This window comes from Semicossyphus pulcher, unplaced genomic scaffold (assembly GCF_022749685.1).
Source record: "Semicossyphus pulcher isolate SPU_LCO1_2020_fin unplaced genomic scaffold, fSemPul1.0.p SCAF_11, whole genome shotgun sequence".
Taxonomy (NCBI): Eukaryota; Metazoa; Chordata; class Actinopteri; order Labriformes; family Labridae; genus Semicossyphus; species Semicossyphus pulcher.
This window is the reverse complement of record NW_027211615.1, coordinates 8914041-8937852: the sequence shown is the minus strand read 5'-3', so window position 1 is coordinate 8937852 and position 23812 is coordinate 8914041. Positions and strand designations below refer to the sequence as shown.

The following is a 23812-nucleotide window of genomic DNA, read 5'->3' as shown; positions in this document are numbered from 1 at the left end:
GTTGGAGAGAGACAGGAAATGTGGGGAGTAGAGAGCGGGGGATGACATGCACCAAATGATCAATGATCAGCAGTCAAACCTGTGATCAGTGCGTGGAGGACAGCCTCCGTACATGGGGCGCCTGCTCTAACTGAGCTAAACCAGCGCCCTGACATCCTCTTTTAAGTATGTCAGACAAACTATGTGGAAAAAAGTTGCTTATGTGCAAATCCATTAGTCGCAGAGCAACATTGTCAGTTACAGTCATGTTTTTGTCCCATTTTAGCTCTGTTTTTGGTCTCCACCTCCTGCTGATGGTAAGGTTTCTTGAGCTGCTAAATGCTCTGATATGTTCACCATTTTTTGGGGGGGGCTTTTGCTTTTTATTAGATAGGACAGCGAAGAGTGACAGGAAATGTGGGGAGTAGAGAGCGGGGGATGACATGCACCAACTGATCACAGACCGGGCGTCTAGCCTGCGATCAGTGCGTGGAGGACTGTAGCCTCTATACATGGTGCGCCTGCTCTACCAAATGAGCTAACCCATCAGATCTTTTTTTGTTGAAGGCATCTTGTAAGAACTTGAATACAGCAGTGAAAGTGAACCGAACATTCAGATTTCGGGCCATAAAACCCAAACAATGAACTGAAAAAGCTGCATATAGCGCATTGAGAATGATTATAACTTGGGATGCACGATAATAGATTTTTGGGCCGATAACTGATATGCCGATATTTTCCAACCCTTTTTGCCAATTGCTGATTTCGATACCGATATACAAGGCAAATGTTTTTTCACCCTAATTGCAGAGAACACCAAGTCTCCCCTGTAGTGGAACTGATATCATGCCTACTCTTATTGTAGTGGCCCACTGGCAGATGCAGAAATAACGTTATTTTTAAAATGTACACATTCACTGGGCAATATAAGAAAAAGTACTTAAACTTAGGTTATGTACAAAATGTCATATTTATTTGTTTGGAACATTTTCTTTTCTTTTTTTTAGGGAATCATCGAGCATTCAGGCAGAATTAAAACGTTGTTTTACTGGCAGAAAAAATCGGCAGAAAAATGACATGTCTGCCGATGCCGATAACGTGCTGATAATATCGTGCATCCCTAATTTTAGCAGCTTTTAAATGTAAATACAAAGTTAAACATGTAGGATATCTAACTTTTTTTTACAGTGCAAAACATCTCCACAGTTTGTCAGAGAAAGTATAAACAAAGGATGACAGAATAAACGTCTCGGACGCCAAACCAAACTTGAAGCCTCCCTGTTTATTTCAAAGCTCACAAGTTGGGATTACAAAATTACAGTGCTTCAATTTGCAACAGTTGGAGGAGTAGTAGGAGAAGAGTAGGAGAGATGACAGACCAGTTGAGGAAATTTTTTTTTAGCTAGTCATGCAAAAAAGGTGTGGGAGAAGGCCTCCGTTATTATAGCACCCTTTGTGGAAAAAAATAAATCCATCTGTCCGTAGGTCAGTGCAAAAATAGTAATGAATATATGCATACAAAGAAAATAGATATATATATTTATATACTGTATATACTTGACCATTGACTACAGACACAAAGAAAGATACAGAGACTTGTAGAGCGAAGCCCGTTTCCACCGGAGCCTCTGAGCTCAAAGCAGAGACTCTTAAACAAGTCTAGTCGTAAAGAGTGCACATCAAATATGACAGCTCGATATTGTTCCATACAGAACCGTGTTTCCAAATAAAAGGGAGAAGGCCCAGGCGCCTCTCGGAGCTGTCATTCAGGCTGTGACCTCTACAGAAAGAGCAGTGTGGGAAAGACAGACAGCACCATAATGACTGCGAGCGTCCCTCGCAGGCCGGGAGCACACAGCATGCTTCGCTTTCCAACCAGAGAGAGAGTAATGTACAGTACGACGGTTACATTGTTCAGTCTAATAGATCGTTACATACAAAAGCCAGATGGGATGAAAAAGGTACATTGTTTGTATTTAACATTGGCTCAGATGGTTAGCACTCTTTTTTTCTTTTTGCAAATCACTGAATATAAACGCACAAGCTACAAACAGGTGGTAAATGTTATTATATACCTTTTTTATCATAGTCAAATATATTGTGGAGCACCATTAGACACCAATAAAAACAGCAACAGAAGTACAAGTGAGGACCATCGTCACACTAACATTTTTTTTTTACGTCTTTGTCGACCACAGTGCTTAAAAAAACTCACTTCAATCTGAGGCTGCAAACTGTTCTTCATGCTCGAAATAGCCTCACTGAACAGTTTGATGACAGTTGGGGAAGGAGAAACCTGTTACCTTTGTATTTGCATAGCATGAATCTTCACATGAGGGATTTATTGTCGTGAATGTTGCTGTTGTAAAGCCGCACCTAGTGCACCGTTTGTTTGTATCCTGTATGAAAACTCTTCCTGTTTCTCTGCAGTCGTTTGGGTTCAGATGTAAGAATCGTTCACAGACGGTGCATTGACAGGAAAATGTGTTTTGTTGCTTTGACCATGATATTGTTAGCCCTGTGCTTCATTTGATGCTTTTACTTTCATGCACACAATGGAGAACTGGATACCACAAACAGAACAGGCCATCATGTACTGTAAGAAAATATTGGATGAAGAGATTGTAACTATGAATTTCATATTTAAACTGCTGTTGAAGCGACTTCACTTCATCAAATTTAAAGCTTTGAGACTACAACAACTCTGCATTCATGTGGTGTCATAATCATTTCTTTCCCAATAGGGAAGATTCACTTGAACGCCCCTTCACTCCTCTGAAAGTTGGCGATAATTTTGGTACAGGACTTGCCGAGTTGACGTCATTTCACGCAGAAACACAACAAGCAAAAGTAAACGTTTGGTGATGGTGAGAAACCTTTTATTCTTTAAAGTAACAATCTCGAAGATTTTCATGTAAATAAATGTCTGTTAAGTCTCTATCTATCGCCGAATGAGGTAACACAATAGTGATTGAGCCTGTGGCCCACTGATGAAAGACCTTGCATTCGCAGTATTACAGGCTGGATGTCTGTGGTGACTTGAAAAAATCACAAGCAGCGCCCAGTTAGTGACGAGTTTTCCATCACCCAGCAGTGGTTGGTCTGCCAGAGAGGGTAGGCGGAGCTAAGTGGCTGCTTTTCCGCTCTCTGTAAGTGTTGCGAGTAAACAGTAATCTACTATGGCTGAACAAACAAAGAAAAGATGGATGACTACAGATACAACTTCAAAAATAAGTGAAAATCCAAAGAAAAAGAAACAAATTCGACGCTCAGATGAAGCAAACAGTCTAAAAAGGAAAGCGACCGTCAGCGAGGAAAATCAAGAGTTACAACCGGAGCCAACACTGTCTGGATATCTGGGAAGTGTGCTCCTGCAATTACCGTGTATCGCCATAACGTGCCGCCAAAGAGATCTTCGAGATTACCACTTTAAATATTGCATATTATTTTTTGTGTTCTCATTACATTTGTATTATCATATTACTTTGTCACTAGTTGTTGCTGTCACTTTAGATGGATCTAGATTCGCTGGGAAAGATATTTTCAGCTCAGGTAAATCCATATTTTAGAGGTTTGAGGGAATGTACTGGTGCAGCTTCGAGTCTGAATGAAACTCAAAAATACTGCTATCAACATGTTTAAACGCTTTTGGTAGCGTGCATGATTTTTCCACTAAAGTCGTAAAAACGTCACAAAGCAGTCAGCTTGTTTGAGAAGGACAATTTAGTTGTTGAAGCCTTCGCACTAAAACACTGATCTCAAAATTTTAGTTTAAATGGTCGAGTGCACAATCAAGTGTCTAAGTGTGTCTAAAGGTGGGTTACAGGCAAATAAACTACACCTTCAAACACATGCATCCCACCTGGGTTATAAGAAGTTTCCCTTTCGAATAATTTCCACTTTATTTGCTGACAGCTGAAAAAGTAAAATGTGTAAATAAGTTTGTTTCAGGATCTGGAAATGTAAAATCTAAATGCTTAAAGAAGCAGTTCTAGTAAGTCTTTTAAATCTCTTCATACCTGTCTGCATGTGATGGCTGTAAAATGAGTCAAAGGTGAGTCAACAGGATGAGGGTAAGTTAAGTGTGCGTGCATATTCTCTTTATTACACTATTATTTAGTGCAGTGATGAATTTACAGTTCATGGTTGTGTTCAGATTCTCCTTCCAGCGCCACCACGAGAGCATCAGAGTTACATAATGAGCATTTGTTACCTCAAGGCTTTTTAGCATCTGTGAAGCAATCATCTGAAATTTCTGCATCTGAATCAAAACCGCACAAACGCTCTTTGAAAAGTGAAATCAGTGTTTCACGCAGAGAACAAAAGGAGCGTGCTGCTTCTGTCTGGGAGTTAAAATTTGCCCTCGTTCTGCATCCGTCTGCACGTGATGTTGTAGCAGGCGCAGGCCCAGTGGTGACACATGAATTAAGGCATTGATAGAGGCACTAGAACAGCACGTGACAGCAGCGCTCGCCTTTGCGAGGCAGAAGAGCTCACTTAACTGTAGCTTAGTGTCAGCGACAGGGACTGGCAAAAGATTAGACAAGGGGTCACGCTGCTCTACTGTACCACCCTGTGTCACACTGCACGGTGACGCACGGGAGGAGCTCCATGTTTGAAGTCTGAACCTCAACTCTGCTACCTTTCAGTGGATTAAATCATAGCTCAAAATGTAGGGTAATGGCACAAACATGTAGCTACAAATGGACACAGAAAAATACATGTTAGCGTGGATGAATGGAGGCTAAAAGAACAGAGGAGAGAACAGAAGCAGGCAGTGAAAATCCTCCGTTTAGTTACATTAAACATCAGCAGTAGCCCTGTTTTTTTTACAATATTCACTGATTATTTCAAAGTGTCCCACCTCTGCCAGCAGCCATGCATTAAAAAAAGCTCTTATGGCTGTCTGGTAACATATATATTGCTAAAATATGCATATGTGGATGCAGGAATGGCAGAACGAAGACACTGAAGCGAACACATGAAATATGAATGTGTGGTTCTGACTGACATAAACCCAAAGCTGCACTCCAAAGAATAAAACCCCATTATTTTTCTGCCTTGTTCAAATCTGCAAATATTACAGCATAACAAAAAGAAACGTCTCGAACCGAACGACAGTAAGTACATGAACATCAGAATGGCATTTCAGCAAAGAGCTGGAAATGTTTTGTAATCATTACCGATATATACACATAAGATCAAGTTGCATTCCACTCTGAAATTATTGCACAGTAAGCCGCTGTGGGCTCGTCATGGTCACCCCCATAAACCCCTGTATAAAAATAGAACAACAACATTAACACACCAAACATGTCTTCTTCTTTTTTTTTTTTTTTTGACAGGCACTGCCGTGGCCAACCCCGCCTGAGTCTGCTAACAGAACCTGTGTGCCACAGTGTGAGCTGTAAGAGTTCCTTCCTCTCAGCACATAGAGTATCTTTCCAAACCAGATTTTCTCTGCGGTCACACACAAAGCTTTCCCACCGACTGCTTCCCCCCCCCCTCTATCGCTCTAACTCGTCTTCTCCACCGGGACTACGGCCAGGTCCAAACAGTCGGAATTTTTGGCATTTCTCATCACCGCTGACCCAGAGCTTTGGCACTCCAGAGAGTCCAAGATGAGCACGAGGAGATTCAAGTAGAATACTACCTCTCCAAAAACTCCAAATCAGCTCATAGAGCAGTCGAACCTCTCGTGAAAAGCAGTGAGAGTGAGTAAAAGTGTTCGCGTCCAGTCGAAGGGCTCCGTTTAGACGACCGTTTCCACACCGATCAGCTTTGGCGTGAGGATTCGTGGCGTTATTCCGTTGTTGAGGTCCTCCTCGAACTCCAGCAGCTGGCCCATGAAGTTGAGGTTCGGGGAGATGATGGGCCTCCGGGTTTTGACGAACTTGTAGGCGTCCGTCATGGTCATCCAGGTGTGCTTCATCAGGTAGGCGATCACGATGGTGGCTGAACGGGACACGCCTGCCTGGCAGTGGATCAGGAGGCCCATACCTGCTTGGTGTGCTTCCTCTGCAGAGAGGAACATGGAGACAAATAGAACACAATATAGTAAATGCTAAGTTCCCACATGGTGAGATATTCCTTCCTTGTTGACCAGACAGCTATCAAGGTCTTGTACCAACTGAAATGTATCATGGGAGTAAGAGAAGCTGATATTTCTTTGTTTAAATAAGTGTTTTGCATAATTGTGATTTATGTGGGCAAAGAGCTTGGCCTAAAATAATTGATTATATAATGTGCAAAAATAAGCACAGGTGCATTTAAGAGTAAGAGCTGAAGTTTTTTTAAACATCAGACTGCCAACTGGCCAAACGCTCCCTGAAAGCACCATATTGGAAATCTGATTCATAGAGATAAAACCAGACAAACCTGCAAGCTCGTATTTATTTGCTCTAGCAGATGCATCTGCCCCTCCTCCAGTTCACAAAGTAAATGGTAGTCTTGCAACTACTATTCTTTTCTGCTACATGTCACACTCACCCATTCGCACACTGATGGCAAAGGCGCAACTGCCAATCTCCGATCAGTATCTAATTCATACTCGATGGCTATGTCTTCATGAGCAATTTGGGGTTCAGTGTCTTGCCCAAGGACACTTCCACATGTGACCATAGCAGTCAGGGATCAAACCCCCAACCTTCAGATTGAGAGACGACCGACTCCGCCGCTGAGCCACAGCCGCCCAGAAGATGTCCTAAACATCCTGATGGAGGCCTGATATGGGGCAGGTTTAAGCAGCATTGAGGCGTTTAGGGAACAGCCAAAATGGCTGCCTCTGATGTGAATGTTCTGAATCTTTAGCTGCTTTCCCGCTGGTCAAAAAACCCGCTAACACCCGGCGTTTTGCTTAGTGGGAAAGGTTACAATCGGCATTCAGACCCGGGTCAAACGACTCTGCAGTAGACCCGGGTAATTATCACCTCAACTCCGATCGGCATTGATGGGAACACAAAACCCGCGATGCTATGCTCCGTCGGTAACTTCTGCGACTCCTCGTCATGTCAGCTACAAATTCTGCCCGTCTCCGTCCGAGCAGCGCTCAAACATTGTTCCAAATTACTCAGCGCTGAGTTTGATACACAGACTGAATGAGTAATAGATTCAATAAAGACCTCAGCACCCTAACATCTTCACTGTTTACTAACCCTGTCTCCGGTGCATTTGCGACGTCAGACGGTGACACAGCAGAAAAGAGACAGGTGTGTACTTCACTGGTAATGGGAACAGAGACAATCAGCATCTAAAAGCGGGTCTTCCCGGGTCTGAAAAATCTGCGTCAACGTGCTTATTTTGGTGGGAAATGGGTATGTGATTACGTCTTCAGTGAATTAACCGGAGAGTAGTTTAGCTGCTCACAATCATGTAATTCCAAACCTCTGTATTTTGCTGAACTAGAACCAATGTGAAAAGGATGATGCAACTAGCTACCTGGCCTCACAGCCTGATGCTGCATCACATGTTTTCTTCACCCTGATTGGCTGTAGCGTCCGGGTGCATTTCAGTCTACACCCATTGAGGGTTCACTTCAGCAAACTCCAAAATAACATTCAAACCCCAGAACAGACCAGAGACATCATTTCATCTCTTTTCTTAAACAGTGAACTATGTGAAGGGTCTCATACCGATGAATTCAAACGCCTCCTCGAAGTACTGCCGCAGGTTCTGCTTGTTGCTGTCAGTGGCGGGGAGGCGCTTGTAGATGAAGATGCCCGTGTCGTAGTGGTAGAGCGGCAGGTGTGTGGTCACATTGAGGATGTAGCCGATGTTATAGCGCTGCAGCAGGTTGATGTCCTGAGCGTCGTGCTCGTTCCCCAGGTAGAGGAAGGGCAGGATGGGTGTCAGCTCTGCGTTCTCGATGTCCGGGGTGGAGGGCAGGGAGTGAGGTAGCGTCCCCGTCAGGCCGGCAGCTGCACCGGTGTCCAAACCCTCGCGAAGGTGCAGCGAGTGTTCGCACAGGTTCTCGTGGCTCTGCCTGAAGCAGCTAAGGCCTCCTGTAAACACAAACAGTGTGACATAAGCTCAGAGTAAACAGGAGATTATTTAGCTTAAACCTACTTGTGAAACAGACTGAAACTAATTCTGATCTACAAAAGACAACAAGACCATCAGGAAGAAGATTGACGGTGTCTGTGCCTGCCACTGAGTGTCAGACGAAGAGATTTACAGCGTTCAGACCAGAAGAGCTTTTGTTTACATTTTCCTCAGGATCAACGAAGAGATAATTTTGCCAAAATCAACACAAACCTGAAGTTTCTCTCAGTAGCTTTAAAGACCTCTTAAACTGTCAAACAACATCTCATTAATTAGTTTGTTTTTATTTCTTCTTCCCTGTGCTCATCGTAATTGCACATCTGACCTTCGTGGTCTCCCTGGATAGAGCGTGAAGCTAACGCTGCGAAGGTTAAGGGGTCAATTCCCACTGGAGCCCTCCATGCTAAAAATACATGAACTTGTGCCACATGGAAAACATTACAGCTAAGTGGGAGAAGTGAACTTTGCATACACATCTGATAAAAGCAACATTGCAGAAATCTCTCATCCCTGGTCAGCGCTGTTACGTGTGGTCGTCTCCTACTGAAGTCTTTGTAAAGGGATTGGAAGTGTTTCCATTTGCAACAACTGACAGTCAAGTCTATTTTAAACAGGAGAGAAGCGACCAAAATAGCTACTAAGTCAGTTTCCACTCGCTAAACTGCAGGAGAAATCCCCTCGTTAATGTGCAGGTAAATAGACGTACTAAATGTTTAATGTACTTCTCACTGGACGTCTGCACTTCTCCAAATAAACTGGTTTGCACCTGTTGCAAGTGATGCCAGAGTTTCCCTTCAGCACCGGAGTGGAGGGGAGGGGTTGGAAAGTGTCACACACACAAACACACACACACACACAAAGTATCAGTTCATGTATTGTTCAAATAGTAGCAGCTGACATCATGCCATGTGAGGTCATCGCACAACTTCCCCCTTTGTGAGCAGGCAGGTGGGGATCTCCTGTCAACTGTTTTCACTATAAAACCGCCGATTGTTCTCTGTGAATAAAGACATGAACCTGCTGAAACTGAAACCAACCTTGCTGTAGTGGGGTGTCATGGTCATAATTTCACTTTAAGTAAATAAAAGGAAGGGAAGTCTTTAAAGTCAATGAAGGAGGGAAGGGAAACTCCGCTGGTGTTAATGTTTCTGTTACATTTCTAAAGATCCTTATTTGGCAATAAAGAAGATTTTACAGACATTTAAAAAATCTTATCTGGTTTAAACATCTCGTTTTGTTATAAAAGGATAACACCTTCATCCAGAGCACCATCGTTTACCACACTGACTGTATGTTTAACTTTTATTTCTATCACCCTACGATCGCTTAACAACATCTGGCAAAGAGACGGCCAATGAAAACTACCGTGTGTTTTACATCTCCTTGATTAAGGTACGGGACGACTTTATCACAGAGAACGATTAAAGAACAAATAAGTTGATCATTGGGAAATTACCTCATCAGGAATTGGGACTCTCCTAACATGAGTGATTTGAAAACGTCAACTCAAGTACAGCCCTATAAGGATGTTTTATAACAATGGGGCTGTTAAAAGAGCTAAATATAAAGTGATTCCACTAAATTTTAGTGCCATTTTTTTTTAGAGTTTTAAGCCTATTTTGAGCATATTTTGATGTTTATCTGGACAATTTGCTAAATTGCTAATATTTTGGCAAGGGTAATTATGAAATGAAATGATTCAGTCGTCGAGGCCAAATTTAAATGTTGATTCATTGTCAAAATATTATTGCACATTTAGAGATCAGAATTTATGACAACCATCCATCCATTATCTATACCACTTATCCTGTTCAGGGTCGCAGGGGTCGTCATTGGTACACCCTGGACTGATCGCCAGTCAATCACAGCTGTGAGGCAACAGCGCTAACCACTGCACTGCCTAACCCAGCTGTCACCGGGTGAGAGGCGGGGAACACCCTGGACTGACTGCCAGTCAATCACAGGGCTGACACATAGAGACAGACAACCTTTCACGCTCACACTCATTTTCAATTTTAGAGTCACCATTGAACCTAACGAGCATGTCTTTGGACTGTGGGAGGAAGTCGGAGTACCCGGAGGGAACCCACTCATGCACGGGACATGAACATGCAAACTCCACACAGAAAGGCAAACTTCCACCGAGCCTGGGTTCGAACTAGGAACCTTCTAGCTACAGCGCTAACTACTGTACCACTGCTGCTGCACCACCATATTATCAGAAGAAAAATAATAAATAAAGAATAAGAATTGTAATATTTATTCATTTTTCGGGGGAATTTACGGGAACATAAGAAGCGATTAAGAAAACATTTAAGTAGTATCACCTTAAAGATTTTGCCTCTTAAGTTTAGTTTCATCTGTATCATTAACATTTCCCTTTTTAAAGTTTACAAGTTAAAATTGAAAACGCACTAAACAATGAGCAAAACGAACGTCTCCACAATGGAAAACCCAACAAATTTATATGTGCTTGTTCACATCTGTAGAATGTGTAGAATCAACAGTCACAAGGCTCAGCTCGCCAGCTTCCTGTTTGACCTGAAACTCATCCAAAGTTCTTCTCAAATCAAACTCAGCTGATAAAAAACACTTCTCATAGTAAACTGAACATAACACTCTGCAGAAGAAGAAGCACATTGCTGTGAGATGAGATCTGTGGAGTGTGACCGTCTGTCATTATCTACAAACTGAACTCGCAGAGGAGAACTGTCTATCGCTTTCACAAGCCACAGACTCAGTTCCTGCACAGAAACGGCTGCTTCTGCCTCTGCAATGGCCTCTCGCATCACAAACCTGCTGTTTCCGACACCGCTGACATGATGTTTATGACACTTCTGATGGATTAACATGATACCTCTCTGAGCTGCAGCGGGGCCGCAAGATTTGTGTTTCCACTGAAGCAAAAAAATCATGACTAAGGCACGCTCGTAACCGAGTGAATTATTCAGCAGCGTTCATACAAGCACGTTCCAAATGTGTCACTATTACTACTTTTATTGTGCTAATCACAATCCTGTATCTACTTCCTCTGCATATAAAGCTCTCATTTTAATAAGGAAATGAATTAATCACCGCTAAATTTCCAAAGAAATAAAAAGTGCATGAGAAGTATAAATTATAATGCAAAAAAAAAGACCCTTCAGTTTGTGCTTAAGGCTGGATGAGTCCATGTTTTATTAAATCGTACATCCAAAGTATCCGATTATGTAAGATGGAGTATAGGAAGCAATCAAACATGACTCATGGGAGATGCAGGCCATTTCATATGAACAACGACTTGCCTCAGCAGAGAGCATGTCTTGAATTTTGCAAGAGTAAACCGTTGGAAGAATGAGCGACACAGTCTGTGTGTTCCTCCCACCGAGGCCAGCTTCAGACACGCAGCGATGCGGGATGAGAGACCGGAGAGCAGCCTCGTCCATCAAAGTGCCCAGGAGGACCAGAGGACGGAGAGCAGAGGGGAGATCAAGGAGCTGTGATCTTACGGCTAGACGTTGACTCGAAGGCATTCATGAAACACTCGCAGCCCAGCCCCCCACACGACATGCTGCTCCGGCTTCAAACACACAAACACACACACACACACCAAAGATAGAAAAACATGGCAGCAACCCAAGGACTGCTTTCTCAAAAGGCTGCCTTATTTACTAACAGCTGCTTCTCACTCCCTGCAAAATGCTTGCAATGTGTCATATAGAGAGCGGGCGCATATGTTTATGTGTGAGGGAGAACAGGCTTGATTTTACGTGCAGAAGCTGTTGTGTGTGTCGTAACGTAACTGCTGTAAATCCTCAGAACAAAGCTCGCAGGATGATAAAACTACAACCAGAGTTTACAGGCTAAATCAGCTGACCAAAACAGTAAAGGTGAGAGTTTAACCGGCTTTAAAGACACACTACTCATTATTTTATAACCACATCTGTTTATATTGACACTAAGCTTCTACTGCAGTCACATTTCACATGTCTGAACTGATTAACTCCTCCAGAATCCAACTAAAGCCCCAGAAACAGTGGTTTCATTCCCCTTTTTTACACTGCAAACACAGATTTTTCCACTCTTCTCCAAGTCTTGAAGAACCCACTTAGATGTTACCTTTGAGGATGATGGGGTCCTTGCCTTCCCTCCTCAGAGAATCCAGGACCACATGCAGCGGCTGAGAGAACGTGAGGCGGTGGGGGTCCGTGGTGCTCTCGTCGTAAACCACAATCTCTTTGGAGAAGATGCCCTTATAAGAGTCTTTGCCCTCGCGGCAGGAGATGAGGTCCAGCACGGTGATCTTGCCCTGCTGCAGCCGCCTCCGGCTGATCTTGTCGGAGCAGTTGATGTGCACGGCCCCCCGGATGTGGCTCTTGTTGTACTCCATGAAGGGCCGGCAGTCGATGATGACCGGAAGGGGCCCAATAGGGTGTCCCATGGGGCAGCAGGTCATCCGCTTGGCCAGCTCATTGGGGTGGATGATCCTTACGCCGGCCTTCGGGGTGCCAGGAGTGAGACTGGGGGCGCTTATCGCTTCATGGTTGCTGACCATAGGGGTGGGGGGCCCGGCATAGCTGAGGTTTGGGCTGCTGGCGCTCACCTGGCTGTGGCTGAGGCTCGGGCTGTCCTTCTCATAGGTGGTCACAGAGCAGCAGCTGGCACTGCTGCATCCACACGACAACGAGCGCGTGGAGCCCTTGGATGAGGGCATATACGTCACAAGATTGGCCGTCGCCCGGATCTTCACCACGGTGGTGCTGATGACTGTGTTGCTGCTGCTGCTGCTGGCAATGGAGTCCAGGTAGCTGGTGTCCAGGCGCAGTTGGAGTTCCTGAGGTCGGATCGGCCTTGGCAGCGCCACCACAATTCTGTCGTCAAGAGGAGATGGAGGCATGGGGAGGCCGAGGGCTGGACGCTTACGGAGAACTCAACAAGCCGCTCTGTGGGGACAGAGGCGAGAAAAAGCACGAGGTGAGCACAAGAATCTTTGCAAAAAATACAGTGTGGTTAAATGAGTTCTGCTTCCAGTGATTCGGATCAAGGCTGTGAATGAAAGAGCAGAGAGCACAAAGGACGACCTCCTGTCTGTTTGATCAACATGCAAACTAGAAAACGGCTGCTGAAGCCAAATATTAGTAGTGTCAACACCTGCAGGGCTACACCCAACTCAGTGAGAAAATATAGGCGGGACAGTCCGACCACTAATAATAAACAGTGAAATCATCATTGAGTCTGGTGTAACTGAATCACTTTGAGTGTAATCAATATGAATCATGATCCACATACTGTACATGTGTGTCTCTCACTCTCTCTCTCTCTCTGTGTATGTGTGTGTGTGTGTGTGTGTGTGTGTGTGTGTGTGAGAGTGCTGTTGAATTTTTCATCCCAACTGTGGTCTGTCTGATCCAAAGCTTTTATAACAAGGGAGAAAAAAAGATAAAATACTGCATCAGCGCCGCAGTTTGGTCTCTCCCCCAGATGGAAAGTCAGGGTACAAAAAAAAACAGAGGGGTGGCAATTCCTTTTGATCATCAGCCCGAGCATTTTAAAAGCATGTCATGCTGGCATGTTATGTAAAGACACCCGCCGAGCAGTGCCTGTCCCGGCCATTGCCATCCTTTGAGCACGGTGCAGGTTCAGCAGGAATCATTCATGGCCAAATTCATTGAGGAAACCGGCATGAGAACGTGCCGTGAATGTGATGTGGCTTTCAGGAGGAGGCGAGCTGATCAGATGAGCTGAAAAATTCAATTTCACACCACCGTTTATATACAAAAAATAAAGAATTAAAAGGCGATGGGTGCTTTTTAAATGTAGGTTTTATAACTTTGTCGCAACGGTGGAATATAATAAAGATGACAGCTGTGATAAAACACTTAATTCGTTCATTTAAAATAATAATATCTCTGTGATAACGTTTAATCTGCCGAAAATGGTTGCAGTTATTATTTATTCCTCTTCATTAATTATAGAAACGCATGATATCTCTATGACTGTGCATTTCAACAACAACTCATGCCTTGGACACTTAATTCCCAAACTTGCCTTTTTTTTCTGCTTACCGGTGTGTGTCGCGTGCACCGTAGAGGGGTTTATTATCTCCGCTCGCGGACAACAGTCGCCTCCATTCAGTCCGTCCCGGTGTTGTGGAGCGGCAACATTTTTTAGTACTTTTACCCTGCTCCCCAGAAATAATATTGAAGGAAGTCTGCCAGCCTACAGAAGTTGCGCAGCGGGATTGACGCGAGCGCGAGCCAATACGCGACTTCATTAATATTAAATGTGTTCCTTTTTGTACAGTGAGGTCCGGCCCTGTTGGTGGGAGGGGTTTGGCTGAGCTGTCTGCCTCTGTGGCTCGCGAGGAGGGAGGTTTTTTGGGGGGGAGCGAGAGAGGGGAGGTTGTCGCTTGAACTGCCTTCAGTCCAACGTACAAGCAGCGATGATGTCACTGGCAGCCAATCAAAAGTCTCCCAAGGAGGCTCGATGAAGAAGACACGGTGCCTTCACGTGCTGCTCGTAAACTGTTAACGTACAGTAAAGCAGAGCCGCTTATGAGGATATAAACACATAACAGAGCTACTTTGTACCGCAGTGCCAGGAGGAATGAAGACAACACAAACAAGAGATGTTACTGATGTCTTCATTGATATATCAGACATATTTTTATTTGTTTCCTACGTTATTCTCCAGGTTCAGAGAGCTTATAAAGATGTCCCTTTTCACAAAGCCTATTTTTATAATGTCTTATATGGTTGTACTGAGTTATAACTTTTAGTGTGAATGAATAGATAAACTTTGCTTCCTCTCTGTGTCAAAGAAAAGAAAAGCATTGCATAATTTGACCCAAACAAGCCAAGAAAAGAAGCAGGCGAGGAAATTATATTTCAGGAAAGCCAGTGAAAACAGAGTCAGCAGAGAGCCAGCAGTATTACATTTTTCTATTCTTTTTTTCATGAGACTTAATAACACTAAATCCCACTATTCCAATATCAATCTAAAAGGCAGCTGGACTTGGTTGAAGTAGATCTCATCCGAGGAGGCTTCTTCAGTTCTGATCCTTGTTCAGCCTTTTTAACAAAGAAATGTTATCAGTAACGTTGGTGCTCTGCCATGGCAGGTCAAATGAAATTGCTCTCTTGTTTTTTGGTTAATGGGCTAAGCTTCCGAAGAACTTTATTTAAATGTGTTTTTATGATCTGAATAAAATGCAGCCGCACCTGCCAGCTAAAGGAAGTAAAAACTACAACCTGTAAGCAAAGATTTGTATCTACCTCTATCTCTTCCTGTGTTCAGATTTCTGATTTATCTTCCTCAAATGAATCATTTGAAGGCCTGCTGAGCCGGCCAGACGATTTCACCACCTTAATGAACAAATAAACCTCTACACTTCTACATTGTCATACTCCGTCACACACACACCTCCTGATATATTTGCTCTGGTTTTCTGTCCTACATGTTTTCCACAGGTTACAGTCATCACCTATTCTTTTTGCAACATACATGAAACGGCTGGTCTCATCATGTTCATCATTTATATACACTATCCTGTTAATAATGTGTCATCGCACTTAAACAATCTTCTGACTTTCGACGGTGAAATTTCCCACAGCGCCTGAAGGCAGTATCAGTACACTATCAGTTTACACATACTGTCGGCTTTTATCTGGATAATTCCAACTTAAACATTATCCTAACCTGTATGACGAACAATGAAACACACATGACAACACCAGTTTTTCCAAATTAAACGAATAAACTTTTTAAAAGAAAGTTGAAGAGCATTAAAGCAGCTGTGTCACTGTGCTTCAGTTAGATAAGTTGGGACCATTATCCTGAAATCATTTTGTTTTTCTGTATCTGAGTCACTGAATCTCTGACAAACTGCAGAAGTCTGTTGCATCATTTCCTCCTTTACTCATTTTCTTTTTTCCAAATATAAATTGACCTTTATTTTGAAATCTAGAAGCACATACAGTGACCCATCTTAACCTGCTCTAACATAATGAAAGAACAAAAGCATAAAATAAACATGGTGTCTCGCTGCTGTAAGACAACAACAGTGACCAGGGTGTGAGACTTGGAGGTAACATCATTGGTGGTATAAGTGGGTGTCTTTGGCAGCAGAGCCATTAACCGAGAGCCAAGTTGGCCGACTGCTCGCTCCCATATGACAGCGGCCATGTTGCGGTGAAAAGTCTCGCTGGCTTCAAACCCCGAATATAATCTGAGCTCTTTATTTATCCTCATTGGCAACCTGAAACAATGCAGGGCATGTATTATTGCTGCTATTATTAGCCCGCTGTACAGTTATTTATAAATGGACACAGCTGATCAAAGCCTGTTCAGATCAGATTCACAGCGACTCCTGTTTCACTGTGATGAAGGGAACAACAACCGATGCTTTCAGAACACTGTGTCATCAAGGAAACTGAATATCAACATGTTTCATGTTCCATCTTTTGTCACAATCACATTTTCTTATGAGGTTATTTATTCTGCTGTGTTTGTTTCTCAGCAGGTTAAGTGAGAGACTACTGGCCTTAGGTAGACGGGTGAAGCATGGGCCATGGAAGAACCACCGGCATGTTACAGCAGATCAGACGCACAAACAAGCCGATCAAACTGTAACACCGGTGTCTCGGCCTTGGGGAGATCTGCGCTTTGTAAGTGCCCTTCTATTAAATGTAATGGCAGGATTATTTTGAGTGTTTATTCATGTAAAACACACACAAAAATGTAAAATGGTTCTTTTTAAAGGACAAAAGAGATTTTTTTTTATCATTGCTTTACCAGTCAAAACATCATCCAAACAAATTTGGTGGAAAAGTAGTGGAAAGTGAGAGTAAATTTGCTCACTTGTACTCAAATTTTATGGGACCTACCTTCAAGTTCTCCTCCGCTACATTTAGAGTGAAAGAAATATGTAACGGCCCTTTCACACATGCACTGCACTGTTGCATACGTGACAAAAATCGGTCGAATCGTGGTCAGCCAATGTGTGAACGCAGCAGGTAACAGTGAGGAACTCTCAAGCGACTGCTGCGAAACCAGAAGAGCAGCACATAACCGGAAGACGAGAAGGAGGATCATTAACAAGGCGACAATAGCAAAGATGTCTGCAAATTGGAGAGATTGTTTGTCAGTTTCAGGAACAACAAGGGGCTTAGGCTGCGTTCACATGGATTCAGGCAGACGGTAGATGGCAAAGCGGATATCATTTTAGTGGACGAGAGCAGGACGGTAAAATGTGGTGAGGCCGGCAGAGATTGCCGGCAATGGTATTGCCGTCCTCCGCAACAGAATTTACAACCAGATGTTGTGTACCTCCCTCACACAACTAGAAAACATGGGCGATCTGGACAACAAGAAGCTTCTCATTCTGGTACCAGCGTTTAAAATCCCACAGAGACATCACACGAAAATGTCACCTTACGTTTTGAGGGACATAATATTATGTTTGCATCAGAATATCAAGAGAAAGCTGCAGTTATAGCTACAAATATTAGAGTAATTACATAAAATGATGACAAAAATTAAATTAATTGATTATATTGTTTATCCAAAATCACCATAGCAACATGCATGTTTCGTTTTGCCGTCCTGCCGTCGGAGTGTTTGTTTGCATTTCCCGTCCAAAAGATGTTCGTCTGCCGTCTGCCTGAATCCATGACCAAATGACTGCGCTGCTACGCTACACTGTGTGCTTTCTACGTCATGTCCTGCCTCACGACACCCCATGGCAAATCTCCCGTGTGAAAGGGCAACTCTGGAAAATGTCCGGGGTGGACCGTCATGAACTTCTCTGGAAAGCGTCAGGAGTACATGTGTGAGAGGGGCCTCTGACAGCTGAAGGTCATAGTTACTTTTCTGATAAAGATACAAAGCATGTGAAGTGTTTATAAATTACAGGGTATTGTTAAAAATCGCTGTTCCAACTTGTGAACTTTGACCTCAATATGATTTGAAATAAAAGGACTTGACACCGAGAGACTATAATAACACGCCATGACACGTGGGCTATTGAGATCTGCAGTTTACATTTTGTTACATAACTAAAGTAACTGCCAAGAAGGAGCATCTGATACTAGGGCAACAGTGAGCACAACTAACCTCAGATAGTTTAGATATGATCACACAGTATTAACTTGTATTTTAAAACTAAGGAGCAGGTGTTCGGAGAGTCTTCTGAAGCATCTGTTGGCAGTTCAAACAGGAGACGCAGCATGACCGGACCTGTTATGTAAATTCAACCAGTCCTGCCCGTGTAGCCGGTTTCACTGGGCCACATGTTTGTCGAGACAACACTATAATAATCTGTTACTGGTGTCATAGTTTAAAGATCTAATTTAATACGGGGCTTCTTTTTACTGTTGAATGATTGGCTTCATCACATGAAGACAAGAGGGATTACCAAGAAGATAGCTTTCACTCTGAAAGCGATTAGATAAGAGATGTTCTTCGTGGTTATTATGATGACATGTTGGTGATGATGACATGTATTCAGATGCTAACAGCTTACCTGGAAGTTATGCGGCTTCCCAGAAGCACTCAGTGCTAATTCAACCAAAATAAAATGTTTCTGAACCAAAACATCCTCATGTTAACAACATGTTCCAGAAAGTACTTTACATAATAGTGATTTGTTTTTCTTTCTATGTTTTGAGGGAAATGCAGCTGCTGCATGAATAATGTTCACATGATGGACCCAGTGTGGAGAAGTGTAGGAAGGGCTATATTTGTGTGCAGTCCTGCATGTGTTTCGGACAGGGGAGGATGATGGGTGTGCAAAATGTGTGGTAAGATTTAGGCAGCAAAAGCACTTTGGTTTAGGTCAGTGTTTGAAGAAGTGTTCACATCGTATAGTGATAGTGCAGCACTAAAGAAACACTAAAGACATGTCCTGCAGGATTAGCATCAACAATACTGAAATATACAAAGTAAAATAACTTATTATTGTTTATAGAGTTAACACACTGCTGTGTAGTTTGTATATTAGTTAGTGTTAGTGTGAGGGGGTGGATTCCAGTTGCAACGCCTCTTTTGTGGTGGTGCTAGTGACTTTTGCAATCACGCTGCAAACGATTTCCAAAGAACAGGCTGCAAATTCAACAACATATGCAGAAGTCCAAAACAAATGCAACCATAGAAACGCACTGCAAATGGAAAAACATGCTGCAAAAAGGCAAAACAGACGCATAAACATCAGCTGCACCTACAGGCTGACAACTTCAGTTGTGCTGACTGGATTTGCAGCATATTGACTACAGTGGTATCCTTTACATGCACGCTACCTCATCTTCACTGAAACCGCTTGACTCAGTATATCATGCGGCGTTGGGTTTTGTGTGTGGTTTGGGTTTCCGCACCCATCACTGTAGCTCGATGAGAAAGTTGGCTTGTTTTCATTATATAACTGTAGAATGGAACATTGATCTCTTACTTATCTTGTCTATTGACTCTTTCAGTGGCTGCAGCCTTCGGTCACATGGTCATATCTTGTTTGTTATTTGCACGAACTCCACCTGTCTTTGGTAAATTTAATGGGTTTTTTATGTTTTTGCTTCATCGAGGTCTGAGCTACAAGAGAGCTCGGAAGATTATAAAAGCAGAATTAAGGATCACTTGATGAGTGGATGTCTTATTGCTGAATGCTGTTCAGTTACTGTTCGATGAATTTCCTGCTTGTATTCTGTCTGTTCTGCATATGAAACAGCTTTTTATGCTGCCGTCTTGGCCGGGACTCCCTTGTAAAAGAGATTTTGTATCTCAGTGGGATTATTTCCTGCTAAAATGAAGGTTAAATGAAATAAATAAATACAATTTTCTTTTGTCTTTTCCGGGTTTGTTTGTGTGTTTGCAGCATGTTTGTTGTTAGTGCATTTCTTTCAGATTTTTGCAGCACATTTTTTCATTTGCAGTGTTTTTGTGTTGTTAAATTTGTTTTGGACTTTTGCACGTGTCTTTGAATTTGCAGCCTATTTCTTTGAATATAAACAGTTTGTGCTGTTGCAGCGTGGTTGCACTCGGCCACCACATATTTTACTCTAAATGGGGCTATAATTTACAGAATGAACATCTTGCTGTATTAAAGAAGTCTTGAAACTACTGATTGAGACAATAACCTAATAAGGAACTGCTTTCCAAGGTTAAAACTTGTGTTATTATCTCATAGACTTCTATACAACTGGACTTCTGCATCAACCCTTTAAAGGATTAAAGGCAATTAACAGTCAATGTTAAAACGTATGGCTTGATATATTAGTGTCTCTTTTGATATATTGTCCTTTGAAGCAGTCAGTGAGATGCATTTGTCCATATTCATTTCTTACTGTTTTTCTTTTTCGGCAGCTTGTTTGAACCATCCTAAAAATGCCTAAATGCCTTTAATACCAGTAATCTGCTTCTTGTTTTGTAGCAGGATATTTGGAGCAGGTGGAAGTTAAAATGATGATTTAGCTGATGTAAGGTTTACAGATGTTATAATATTTCTTTTTTACTCCCAACAGGCTGAGAAACCTCGTTTTAACCTCCCTCTTTCTCTTTTCTGAGATCTTGAACCGGATCAAGCGACTATCAGCCTCTTCAAATGTCAGCGGGTGGAAAACCTGACAGAGTGTGGCTTTGTGTATCCGTGTAAAGATCACACACATGATATGAGATAATGTCACACTTTGATGTTAAACACAGTCAAAGTGGTTAACCTTTTTTCAGCTGCATGGAAAACCTGAGTGAGCGTGGTGCGGTGCTCGCTGGCCCTGATTAAAGGCCGAACCACTTCCTGTGTGCAGCTCGGTGCACGCTCAGTCTCACACTCACAGGAAGAGCTCAACCTTACGTAACCTTGCGAACCGGCTGTCGTACATACATTCATTTAGAGAAAAAGCCCTGGAGACAGAGTTTGAATTTCAAATCAGCCGGTTTACTAATTGATGTTTTTAATATGCAAAAGGTCGCCTCCAAGAATCCCTCCCATCTGCCCGCTGACTTCACCTCTTTCTCGACGCGGAGGATTTAAGAAACATAGAAACGCTGCGACTGACTGTTTCAGAGAGGGAGCGGCGCAGAGCGGCGCAGATGGGACCACTGCAGACTTAACAGCTTGAAAAGCAACATGTCCAGCGATGGCGCGAAGGGACTCTGCCAAGGATGCAACAGCCTCCTGACCTTTAACCCTTTACTTACAGCGTCCAGTTCTGTAACACAAGTTCAAACCTGTCTGCCCTTTACAAACCGATGCTCTCTGTCATTTTAAATCTATAAAACCTTCATTTAAGAATCACAAACTGATGAACAGTCATCACTGATAGGATGACGTCCAGGGGTTTACGGGAAGGTGATCCGTTCCCTTCTGAAGATTTCATCACTTATATCATACCGCTCTTCTGAATAAGTATCTAGTGTTAGTATTTGTAGATGAATGTCATTTGAGATGTATTTCATCAGCTTCATTAGATAATATAACTGAATGAGTAAGACCTAAACAGAGGACGCACGCAGCTTTCCAAAACAACATTCTGTTTATCATTAGTGCTCGGGCTGTGTGACGGTCGTTCTGCCTCAGCTTCAAGAGTCCAAAAAAACCCTGTCAGCCGGTCTGTCGATGCATTCTGCTGCCTCCCTCTGAAAAACTGTCACTCCATGACTGCACGTCTTTGTTTATTTCCTGATTTATTGGACGGAGAGTCGATTTCCCGTCGAAACTTTTGTAAGCACTGACAGCATGTGACAAACATGAGTTTGAGACTTTGAGTTGTTTAGATCACAAACTTCACGTTGTGAGAGAAAACATTCATTTATGTTAGAAGACCTGATGAGATCAGTGACTATGCAGAGTTTACAACGTGTACATTGGCAAACACAGCTTAGATTTTCCAGACAGAGAAGTCATTGTTTGTCAGCATCGCTCCAACATGAACATGAGCTTTAAAAGTGAATCATGGTTAAATGCGTCACAAGTTTAAAAGTGAATTGATGAGGACTGTAAATCTTATTTCCTTAAAGGTATAATAAGTAGGATTTTCCTAGAAAAATAAAATATAGACTTTTACAAATATAATATAAATCATGACTTATGGGCCTCTATACATGTGTTGGTGAGTGTGTGTGCAGACCCTTGTGAGACCCTTCCCTCTGCATCTGTTCTGTTGTTTTGCTTTGCACGGGACGTTTTCAGGAGGGGTGCTGTTGTGGTTCCCTGAGCCAATCACAGCGTACAGGTGAGTGTGGGAGCGGTTCAAATTAGCAGCTGGGCCCCATTCAGACCGGAGAACACGACAACAGAGTGATGCAGGGTTGGCCTTCTTTCTGTTGGACAGGTAGGTGCCTCAAACCGGGTAGGAAAAGCCACCCAGCTGTTAGCATGCTAGCGCAAAGGTAACCGTGATGCTGTCGGTGTTTGCTCGGCGGGGTGGGCGTGTTCTTGCACGAGAGAGTGAGAGTGAGCTTCTGGTGACGAAGAGCCCAGGAGGAGGGGCCCAGTTTGAATGTGTTGTTGACAAAATGCAACGAAAAGTCCTACTTATTACACCTTTATTACACCTTTATTACACCTTTAAGTAAAAGAGAGTCAACTTTTCATGCATGGCCGCAGAAGTACAGAACTTTAAGAACAACCACTATAGAACATCCATCCATCCATCCATTATCTATTCATCTATCCATTCATCAATCGCTCATCCTGTTCAGGGTCACGGGGGGGCTGGAGCCTATCCCAGCTGTCATTTGGGCGAAAGGCGGGTTACACCCTGGACTGATCGTCAGCCAATCACAGGGCTGATACACAGAGACAGACAACCTTTCACACACACCCACAATTTTAGAGTCACCAATTGACCTGACGAACATGTCTTTGGACTGTGGGAGGAAGCCGGAGACCCCGGAGAGAACCCACGCATGCACAGGTAGAACATGCAAACTCCGCACAGAAAGGCCCAATTTGCCCAAACCGGGGTTTGAACCAGTGACCTTCTTGCTGTGAGGCAACAGCGCTAACCACTTTTACAACACATGAACATTTTTTCCTTTTTCAAGAGAAGCCTCGTTGACATCAAAAATCTCCCTTTCCTGACCACAAACCAGATAACTCAAAGCATACCAGTTGGCATAAATTTGACCTTTCAGCTGCTTTTATTTTGAAACTACAACCTACAAATTCAGCAGTCACACTTTGACACTACAAACCCTTTCAATCCCACCTTTAAACCAAAACACCTTTATTTCCAACTTTCACTGTTCAAACACAATTAACTAATCCTCTTCCTGTAGTTTATAACTTCCACTTTGAGTTCAACTCTATTTAACCTTCAACTGACATTTAAACTCCTTCTGCTTTCAGAGCTGCTCTCTAACCATCCACTTACACCTCCTTCTGTCTTTGTGTTTTGGCTACCACTTTTTTTATTTGGCCTTTTATGCCTCTATTGAGAGGCAGAGCAAAGAGGATGGTGTTGAAACGAGGAGAGAGAGAGTGGGGGACGAGACGCAGCAAAGGGCCGTGGGTGGGAGTCAAGCCCGGAGCTGCTGCATCGAGGACTGTGTCCTCTGTGTATGGGACGTGCGATTTAACCGCCCAGCTAAACCGGCCCCTTGGCTACCACTTTAATTACTACATTTTCAAGGATACAATCTTAACTGCCATTTGCGCGTCTTTCTGTCTTAACGACTACCACAGCTGTTTCACTATTTCCAATGTTTTCAACTTTTAACTTGTCGGTCTATTCAGCTGAAATGTATTCCAGGTGTCATATCTTAACCTTGAAACAAACAACAACAACAAAAACCACCTGCACCTCTTCTCACCTTCACTGCTCAA

General features: G+C 43.1%; 1 protein-coding gene across 1 annotated transcript; it reads right to left on the bottom strand.

Annotated features, from left to right (window-relative positions):
- Positions 1-1246: 1246 nt before the first annotated feature.
- On the bottom strand, positions 1247-14212 carry dusp10 (dual specificity phosphatase 10). The gene is made up of 4 exons (XM_069657377.1): positions 14064-14212; positions 12118-12941; positions 7611-7979; positions 1247-5997 (listed from the first exon to the last, which is right to left on the bottom strand). Exons 2-4 carry the CDS (start codon positions 12893-12895, stop codon positions 5732-5734), a joined length of 1413 nt encoding a protein of 470 aa, XP_069513478.1. The 5' UTR covers positions 12896-12941; positions 14064-14212; the 3' UTR covers positions 1247-5731.
- Positions 14213-23812: the final 9600 nt, after the last annotated feature.